General features: G+C 42.8%; 1 protein-coding gene across 1 annotated transcript; it reads right to left on the minus strand.

Annotated features, from left to right (window-relative positions):
• Positions 1 to 7,519: 7,519 nt before the first annotated feature.
• LOC149390047 (thiamine-repressible mitochondrial transport protein THI74-like) lies at positions 7,520 to 10,361 on the minus strand. Its single transcript, XM_089620313.1, has 9 exons — positions 10,183 to 10,361; positions 10,006 to 10,064; positions 9,184 to 9,537; positions 8,812 to 9,026; positions 8,674 to 8,744; positions 8,481 to 8,582; positions 8,281 to 8,398; positions 8,068 to 8,203; positions 7,520 to 7,862 (listed from the first exon to the last, which is right to left on the minus strand). Exons 1-9 carry the CDS (start codon positions 10,220 to 10,222, stop codon positions 7,803 to 7,805), a joined length of 1,155 nt encoding a protein of 384 aa, XP_089476439.1. The 5' UTR covers positions 10,223 to 10,361; the 3' UTR covers positions 7,520 to 7,802.
• Between the last annotated feature and the right edge of the window lie 335 nt (positions 10,362 to 10,696).

Below are 10,696 nucleotides of genomic sequence, written 5' to 3' on the forward strand. Positions count from 1 at the left end.
TTAGGTGCGACATGTCGCACCTAATAGTCATACCTTTAGGTGCGACATATCAGGTGCGACAATGTCGCACCTACTATGTTTTTTAAATTAAAAAAAAATTACAAAATCAGAAATAGAATATTGTTCGATCCAGGCGGCGGGGCGGGGGCTGGTCCAGGCGGCGGTGGGGTGGGGCGGGGGGCTGGTCCAGGCGGCGGTGGGGCGGGGCGGGGGGCTGGTCCAGGCGGCGGTAGGGCGGGCGGGCAGGGGGCTGGTCCAGGCGGCGGTGCGGGGCTGATCCAGGCGGCGGGGCGGGGCGGGGCTGGTCCAGGCGGCGGCGGGGCAGGCTGGGAGAGACAGACAGAGTGAGAGATGGCCGGTGAGACAGATAGAGAGAGAAATAGAGGGGGACGTATCAGGAAGGTCCGGCAGCGGCGGAGCGGAGAGGGACGGCGGCGAGGACTGGCTGAGAGAGAGAGAGACAGTGTGAGATGGTGAGAGACGGCCGGTGAGACAGAGAGAGAGAGAGATTGGGACGTACCAAGATGGGCCGGCAGCGGCGGAGCGGGGAAGGACGGCGGCGGGGGCTGGCTGAGAGAGAGAGACCTTGTGAGATGAGAGAGAGAGAGTGAGTTAATGTGTGAAAAAGGAGAAACGCAGGGTTTAAAACCCTAAACCTATTGGGTGCGACATTGTCGCACCTAATAATCATATTCGGTGCGACATTGTCGCACCTAATATGAAATCCTAGATCCAAAAAAAATTCGGCGGGATTCGCTGACAAATTTAATTTTAAAACTCATTGGGTGCGACATTTGTCGCACCTAAAGGTATTAGGTGCGACAAATGTCGCACCTAAAGGTATTAGGTGCGACATATTCATATTAGGTGCGACAATGTCGCACCGAATAACACTAAACATTAGCGAAATTTTTAGTTATCCGGATGAGTATCCGGTGCGACATGTCGCACCTAATATGGGTTTAGGTGCGACATGTCGCACCTAATACCCTTCCGCACCCAATATGCTAATTTGTAGTAGTGTGTGTGCGTCAAAGACTACTATAGAGAGGAGCACAGCTTTTATAGTAGTAAAACTAGGCAAGGGGTCGACGACTCGTCGAACAACTCACGGCGGACCGGTCCCGGGTGGGTGTAGCCTCGCCCGGATAGCCCAACACCGGTTGGTCCAGTCCAAACGCCGGCTCGGCCAGATGGTCCCTGCCAGCCGGTCCATGACCGGACGATCACATGCCGGCCGGTCCATGGCCGGATGATCCTCAGCTGGCCGGTCCATGACCGGGTGGTCTCCCAGTCGGCCTAGTGGGCGATTGGATCTCCACCGGCTGGCCCTCGGCGGTCGACCCAGTGGTCAAAGATCGCTCTTAGTGGTTGGTCGATCACCACAAGGAGGGAGACGTACCTGGGATTGGAGGCGGCGTACCGGGGAGCTCGCGCGCACGGATCTGGACCGCCCAGAGGATCAATGCCGCAAAGAGGTTGGCCAGACAGTCCGCCTGAGTCTGTCGAGGGTGACCCAGTCGACGGCGCGCCGGACAGACTAGCCACGCTGGTCTCGCCCAGCCCAGAGGGGCTTCGTCGGTCGCTGGAATCGGCTAGGCGGGCGGCTATTTGGCCGCTCGTCACCACGCGCACCGTTGGGATGTCGCCAATGCCGTCAAGGAGCCATCCTTCGATGACGTTCAAGTATTCCTCTCTAAACTCCATTGTCGTTGACCGGGACACGCCGAAGCCTAATGGTGGGAGAGAATTTGGAGAAGGAAAAGAAGAAATTTGGAAAATAGAAGGATGGTTCCACACGTCTTCCATATTTGTACAAGGAGTAGCGAGGAGTGAGAGATAATCATCAACGTGGTCATCACACGTGGACCCGCCAAAGATGAACGTGTCAAAAGGATCCATGGACGCATGGCGAGCGCGAAAGGACGTGGACAAAAAAAATGTTTAATGATGGTGACGACGCACGCACGCAATATCAAAAATACCTTTCTCGCGACGTCTCGGTCTTTCTCGAGAAGCATGCGCACCGTAGGAATTCATCGTGATCGTGACTTCTTGCCGTGTGTCATAGTTAGCGTCTTGAGTTTCCACTCGACCTATGCCTGAGTGGAAACTTGGAGGCGGCGCACCATAGGAATTCTGGGCCTCCGACTTAAGGGTCGAGTCTATCTAAAGCGAGCCCGCTCGAAAGGACCCCGGCCAACCAGAGACGCGTCACGACCCCCCCGGCGACGCGGTCAGCCAAACGCCCGCGCACTGGACCGTCCGGTCATGGTCGGGCAACCTTGCACGAGACCGTCCGGACACAGCCAGACGGCGCATCGAGGAGCCATTCATACACGGCTGGACGACTGGGCAGGAGACCGGCCAGATGGTTGGACAGAGGACCAGCCGGCCTGGGCCGGACGGCTTGGCAGAGGACCGGTCGGTCATGGTGTAAGATTCCGACTTTTATTTATGTAAATAATAAATAAAAAGTCGACAAAAGGATTTTTGAAATTACTTGAGCATTGAAAATCTTTAGTCCTTGAGAATCACGAGAATAATATTAAGGAATTTCTCGAAGGAACGAGAAAACTATCGGAATGGAAAATTAAGGATATTAAGGTCGATAAGGTTTTAGAATATTTTCACAAATTTAAGAAGGATTGTGGAAGTGAAAATAAATTTTAACGATCTTAACTAGTTTCTACGTTAAAGGATTTCGAAAGAAAATTGCTGGACTAGTTTTCTCGTTATATTTTCCATCTCTCGAGAAAAGAATAAAGTTAAAAGGAATTGTGTGCAACAAGGAAGGACTTAATTGTAATGTCTAAGGGACCCATTGGAAAGAAAACAAGGAAAAGAGGTTAGATGGTAAATAAATGGATAAGCTTTACCTTGCCACATACAACACGCGTGAACCAGGAGAAAAAAAAAAGAAGAGAAGGAAAGGAAAGAAAGAAAAAGAAGAAGAAGAAGAAGAAGAGAACACGGGAGAGAGAGATGGAAAGAGATTGAGGGAGAGCAAGAGAGAGAGAGAGCGAGACGAGGTTGGGCTCGCGAAGAGGAAGCTCGACCGACAGCCATCGAGACCCAAACCCGCGCGCGCTCGGACCGAGAGGAAGAGAGCCACCGCGAGCACACCGAGGACACCGGACCGAGAGAGACACCGGGAAAAGAGGGAGTGAGCGCTGAGGAGACCCAATTTCATGAAGTAAGGTGAGAATTCGTTCTTTCCCTGTTTTGATTTTGAAGTTAGGGTTGGAATTTGGGGGTTTTCGGGTTTGGTATTTTGAAACACTCAATTGATGGCTGGGTAATGATTAGTGAATATTGTTTAGCTTGAATATGTGTTTAATTTCGGTTTTTCATTGAGATGGTGGGGAAACCGAAAATTGGATTTGAATACTTGGGGGTTTTGATGATCTGGAGAATTGTTGATGTGGTGAGTCGATTCTGTGTTTGGAATTATGCTTGGGATTGTTGATTTGGGCTATTTCCGAATTTTGGATGAATTTACCATGGATTTTCTTATCTTTGGACGTGTTCTGGACTTGGCCATGAGTTTTGTTATTGTTGGCCGTGTGTGTATATGTGTGTGTTATTGTTGATATTTGTGGTTCATACGAAGGTTCGGGTTAAATTTGGATTCGTTCTCTCGTTGTTTGTTTTGGCCGTGAATTGAAACCTAGAATCTGAGAAGTTTTAGTGATAGGTTATGAAGTTGACGTTATTTTCTTTCAGATTTGCTAGTTATTAAGTCGAGTTTTGTTGCGAGTTTGTTGTCGAGATGTTAGGCTCGGTTTAGGTGGGCGGCACAGGGCTCGGGGCAGCGGGTTCGGGACGGTGAGGACGCTGTCCGAGGAGTGGCGGAGCTGCTGCGCAAGTGTCGACGAGGCGAGGCCGGACCAAGCCGAGAGTGGGCCGAGTAGGAAAGGCCTTCGCTTTTGGCTCGGAGACTCGCAAAGTCTCGGTTTAGTGTTAACGAGTCGAGAATTCCCGAGTCTTGACTCGAATTGATTACGAACCGTCAATTATGTGTACGAGTCGTTTGATATAAGTTGTTAAGAAAAAATAAATTAGTATGTTATCGTTACTAAACTCGTTGATTATTCAATTAATTATATAGTATCCTTATCTTAATTATGTATAAAAAAATCGAGTTCGACTATAAGCTCGACTCTTTTAATTTGGAAAAAGAATATCAACGAAAAATGTTTTATTTACGCACGAAAATAGAAATAAAAGAACGGTTCGACTACGAACCGAGGGTTCGGTTATTTCATAAATATTTTATTAAATCGAATCAAAGATTATTTATATATGGTTAGATATTTAAAATAAACGACTTGGTTTATTTTAAATGAAAGGTTTTTACGTTATGTACTTCATTTTTCAAATGGTTATAACTTGTCAATAAAAAGAGACAAGTCAAAAATATTTTCTAGAACATATTTGAAAAGTATCGTTTTGAGTTATTTTCATATAACTTCTGTATGCTATAGATTGTTAGTAATAACTTCTTTATACGTTCTTTTTCTCTTAGTTTCGACCCTCGGGAACCTATTCTAAGCAGTGGGCTTTGCCTAGTCAGAAGAATAGGTGGTCGAATAGTGTAGAACGTTCCTTAGCTTAGATTAGAAAAGCGATGTCAAGGCCTTATTTTTAGGCATCGATTATTTTCTGTATCTCTGTTATGTTCTCATGTGTTCTTGATTGCTCGTGTTTGAGACGCTCTAAGTAGCGTGACTAGGAAGACGTTTGAATACGTTCCTTATGAGCTTTCTTTCTAGTAGAAGTATGTACGTCAGTATGTCGAGGGATGAGATACTGAGTACGCTCCATGTTCGATCTTTCTCTTCTATAGATAAGTCCAGATTGCTACAAGGATAGCAGCGAGCGTAAAGATATTACGTGGACGAAGCTACGTGAAGTAAAGAAAGGACTCTTTCTGTTAGAAAAGGATTCGGGATTCGAAAGAATCGTATCCAGGTAAGTAGAAACATTCCAACTGTATCACAAAAACAATGTGTTGTGTGTGTTGCTTATGTGCTTTGCATTTATATGATAGGGTATGTGATGATTGCATTTACTGCATTTGCATTCATGTGCATCTCATTTAAAAATGAGAAAAAGAGTTTTGACGAGAAATGAGGTTTTTTGAAAGAAGGATGTGTGTTGTGGGTCGTCCATGAAAGGTCGGCTAACTCCTAGGATCGGGGAGTTAGCAACAACTTCGCGGGATAGGATCGGTCTCACGAAGGCTCGGGTCATTTGAATAGTTCTGGGAACCTTATGACTTCGAGGAGCGAATCATATGTAGTACTGGGTACCTTATGGTCGCGTCGGACCATTTGAATAGTGCTGGGCACCTTATGGTTGCGACTCCGGGCTGTTTGTATAGTGCTGGGCACCTTACAGCCGCTGCGTTAGTCATACATGTATGTGAGAGAGACCTGAGTGAACTACTTACAACACACACCTTGCGCGCAATTAAGAAGAGATTTAAGAAGAAGAAAAGATGAGAAAAACTTGCTTGAGTTTTTAAAATGAAAATCATATCATATGCATTGTTTCTGCTTACTGGGCGTTAGCTCATTCGTTTTTGTGATACAGGTGAAGGATGTTATTAAAAGATGTTTATACGGTAGCGGGTTGACTGGCGAGCGCTTCCACGTAGACGAGACTTCGTATATGGGCTATTTTGACCTGATGGGCCTAATAAGAAATCGTTTTGAATAATGTTTTGTGAAAATGATTATGTTTTGTGAAGTCTGTCTAAGACCTAGAGGTCAAGTAGATTGTTTCTTTCACTATGTCGTTTATGCATGTAGACTTTAAGTCAATACGATGGTGTTGTGAGTAGATACGAAAGGTTTGTCATGACGTCGTGTCGTTTATGTTTTTTAAAAAAAAAATTCCACGTGTTTTCGTTTAAATAAACGACTCGTCGGGGCGTGACACATGGTCAGATAGTCATGCTAGTGACCCAACCGGCCAGCTTTCTTGCCCGTGCGCTCGACGCTTCGTCTATAAATAGAGACCCCGTCTCTATTTCAATGGTAATCCGAATTTGAGATCTGAAACGTTGTCGAACCTCTGAGTCACTCGGTTCACTCATCTTTGGCCTCTAAACCCCTAAACACATTTCTTCCGCCTCAATCCTCCTAATGTTGAGCGTCGGAGAGGTAAACAGAGGCAACCCCTCTGTTTCCCTTTTGTAGTTCACTCGTCCTTCTCTTTTCAGGATCTCTTGGAGGACGTGGAATGCCATTTACAGCTAGGGACGAACTCGAGACACCGAGTTCAGGACGCAAGCTTGAACGCGACTACTTGGTCTGGCCTTGGGTCGAACCATTTGGAGCTTCTAAATCGTTGTCCGAAAACGAGTGACAACATTTAATAATCATTCATGTTTATTTTATCATCTTCAGTGGGCAATATTCCTTACAATGTCCCACTTTGACCAGAGAAGATAAGGCAGTTTCCTTAGATCATTAACGCTTAGCCATCGTACAATAGACAATTTAGATTTTTTTTTTACTAGGATTGAGATTCCCAACTTTTGAATTCTCACATTAACTTGTATCTTTATCAATTATGTCGATCGATGTATATATCTCATTTAATATTCTTCTAGCACAACTATTGCGTGACTTTCAAGTTATATTGAAAAGTTCGACAATTTTGTTTTGCGACAATTAAGCCGCAGTGTATATTGCCACTAATCCAACGTTCCATGAACATACAAAACATATAGAGATCGATCTCTACTTTGTACGTGGTCATGTGCAGGATGTAGACGTGAAGTTGTTGTCACTAGTTCGCACACATCACCAACTAGCAGACGCATTGACAAAGCCTATTACAGCTCCAGCTTTGAGATCTATTATATCCAAATTGCCTTTAAAGGATATCTTTCATCCACCCTTGAGGGAGAGTATTAGAATTGCAGTCTATAATTCGTGGTTTTGTGATAGTCAGTCTTTCTTGTTATTTATGCAATCTTTGTATGTTGCGTGTTTGTTTTTAGATTATTTAGTGTTTTATGTAGTCAGTTTTATTCCGTGATTTCCTTTCTCTCCCGATTCAAGATTCAATCCGTGAAAAGGAATACTCCTTGCATTTGTAGCCTAACTCATTCTCTCTGAAGAAATGCATTCACAAAATTGACTCGGTCAGTCAGATATTGTGAGTTTTCTGTCACTAATACAAGGCTTCAGTCTAATTTGTGAATTATGCGCGTTCTTGAGTGATAGGATCCATTTTTATGCATAACAATTCGAGTCTCCCAATAAAACTATAGGCTAGTTTATGTCGCTTGCCTATTTCGATATTTGAGTCTCGCGGCCAGGACTCTAGCCCCGATGTCATCTCCAACACGAGAAATATAGTTTTATGGAATTGTATCAGTCTATTATTGTAGCACATAACAATACATAACAGACTAAATTTATAATTATTTGGTAAAATTTTGTATCATGAATAGTCGAGAAAAGCCAAGCCTACTAAAGTTGCGGCTGTCATTGAGACTGTGCTTTTCATGTGGAAAATCTAAAACTTTAATGTGAGTGTGTAAATTGGAAGTACTGCGAACATGTTTTCCGTGCTAATAATCTTAAAGAGCTCAGTACACAAAAAATAAAGAATTTGTGGATTTGCTATTTATAATCAAGAAAGCCAACAAATAGTTTTGGAACGCCAATAAATTACATCGTTCTGTGCCTTTTTTTCCCCTTTTCTTTTGTTGGCTTATTATGTATGAATCTCTGTATGCTATGATTATCTAGGGTCAGAGTTGTTAGTCTGAGTCACCGTTGCTAGTCAGTCTTGCACGAAAACTTGCCCGAAATGTTTGCGATCACAAAGCCAACAAAAACCTATAGTCATGTACAAGTCTCTGTCAGTCACACTTCTTTCAGAAAAAGTCAAAGAAGCCTTACCTAAAGGAGCAAGTTTTCAATAAAATAAAAAAAAAACATTTATTTTTTTTCTTTTCTCTAATAGTTCCTAGGTTACTTAACGGGAGAAAAATATGTTCGTTTGGAATTTTTCGAAGAAAAAAGAAGTTTTCTTTAGCCTTACCTGAACACAACCGATGATGTAAATGGCAGAAAAATGACGGCCGTGAATTACCATGTCCGCCACCATGGCAAGTGGAATCGTCAATGACATGCCTAAGGTCGCGACTAGCGGAGAAGTCCACACCACTGAAAGAGCCCTGTAATACATAAATACACATTTTTATTTCTGGTTCAACGTCCTAAGAAGACCTTGTGTACGTCGATTTTTGGTTACCAAAAGTAATCGGAGAGGACACTTCCGATTAATCCGTTCAACAATAGAACTTCTCTCATCGATCCTGACTTTGGTAAGCTTAGAGGAGGTTCAACACCGAGCGCATTCAACGGCCAAACTGAAAAAGGATCGATTGATCATACTGTTAACAATCGAAAAATAAGAGAGAGCTCAGGATTTATATCAGTTTCATTACTCACCAAGCCACCAAAGACCGACAAACGTGAAGAGGCCGATGTATCCGAAGAACTTTTGCACATCACCCTTCTCTCCTTCTGACCCGGTGAACTTCTTAAGCATCACTATTTTAATCGTCTCAACATCAGTATAATTAATATTTAAAAAATAAAAACAAATTAGGATTTTCGATACAGGAGATGGTTCTCCTTTTACCTGTAAATAAACCGTATGATACTGCTGAGAGAAGGCCAAACACGTCCCCGGTTATTGAATGCTTGCTAGTCCTATTGCCCAAAGAAGATCAGCTTTCAAGTACGCAAAGATTGGGTTATGAAAGGACTTTGAACTTACTCGGCGGAACTTAAAAGTTCATCGGACGCCCAAGTGTTTCCGAGGGTTGTCATCGCAACACCTGCCATGGTGACAAAGACGGAAATGACCTTGGGGACGGTAATCGTGTCCTGACCTAGGAAAGCTCCGATGAAGAGAGTGAATAGCCCCGACGTTGACGTCAAGACCGTTGTGCTCGCGACACTTGTATTCGCAAGCGCCGAGTTCGAAAAATACTGCACCGTATGAAAAACCATAAATACATACAGAAAACAAAAATTCAATAAATCAAATTAATGACACATGACAAGGAATGATAAATGGACTAGATGACCCTTCGATACTTGACAGTCAGTAATTTCGAGTTGCGGTATTGGAATGCTTAGTTGTTACCTCTGTGAAGAACCATATCGGAGCGAGGCAAAGGCCACATTTAGCGATTTCCCAAGAACCGATATCGGAATCCCGTTTCACAAAGCCACGATCGTCTGTTTTATCGTGCGCAGAGTCGGAAAAAGTTGTAGCTTCTTCGAGGTCGAGGAGGAGATCATTATCAGTGGTGATGAGGAAGGTGTTGAGGTCGGTGGAGGGAGACTTAAGAGGGATATCTGACACCTTGGAATCGGCGGTGGGGCCCACAAAGCTGCTGATCCAGTCTTTGAAAGCAGCTATGGGCAGAAACACAACCATGAGAGACACTCCCAAATAAGTCAGCGCGAATGGCTGTTTGTACTCTCTGAAAATCCTCTGTACCCCACAAACAAACAAACAAATTCAAACAATAAATAAACCACGTAAAACTAGTTTCGTATAATCCCCTTGCAAAATAAAAAACAACTTGTTCTGTAAATACAAAGACACAATTAATAGCTTCCAAAAGTGGTCTTTAAGAGGCTTTTCCTGTGATTTATTTTTTTTTTATTTTATAAAGAAGCAAGTTTTATCCTGGGTATCAAGCCATAGCTACGAATAACTAGATGTGTATATACATACATATATATACATACATATATATATATATATATATATATATATATATAAAGGGTCTGCGGATCTGGAACACAGTTGAAAAATAAATAACGCCGTTAAATTTGGTCTTATACGCAAAGAGACAATTAATAAGTTTCCAAAACTATTTTTTATAAGCAAGGTTTTTGCACGGATATGCAAGTTTGATCCTGGGTATGCATAAGTGTATGGGTAATAATCGCAAACCTGAGTGACCTCGGCGTGAGAAACCCATATGACCACGACCAAAGCAAGTAATCCCAGACCTGCGTTGTATCTATACCCCATAACCAAACAAATACACGCACAAAAACACAAGGAACCCCAAAAAATATTTTTCTTCAAAAAAAAAAAAAAAAAAAATTCAACGAACAAAGAGGCAACCTGGGTAGTGGCTTTTATTCTGTGTTGCAATTTTTTTCATTGAAATTTTCAAAGTCGGCAGAGTTGACAAAATACTTTGGCTTCAAGAGAAGTACTTCTTCGTAATTTCCACGTCAGCAATCAACATTGAGTTTTAATTCATAAAAGTGACATGTTCTAGTTTCCTGGACACCGCGGCAACACTCGCCACTTTCCAACTCAAAGTGACGATATATATAAATAATTTAGAAACCTGCAAAAAGAATAAAATACTGACACTTGATAGTTGGTTTTAAACTTTTAATATATATAGAAAACACTTGCTAATTCTTGTATATGTTGGAGCTTTGTTTTGCTGCGACGTCGTACTATCTCATGAATAATATTGTAATCTAAACTAAAAGATTGTAATCGTTGATCGCAAAACAATCCAATTTTGCTGTTTATTTCAAGTTTTTTTTTAAACAATTCTTTCGTATTCTTTTAAACCGTGAAAAGTTTCGAGATAAATGATTTGGATTTGGATTTGGATTCG

Source organism: Urtica dioica, chromosome 7, assembly GCF_054948205.1.
Source record: "Urtica dioica subsp. dioica isolate 48M chromosome 7, U.dioica_male_clone48M_v1_H2, whole genome shotgun sequence".
Lineage (NCBI taxonomy): Eukaryota > Viridiplantae > Streptophyta > Magnoliopsida > Rosales > Urticaceae > Urtica > Urtica dioica.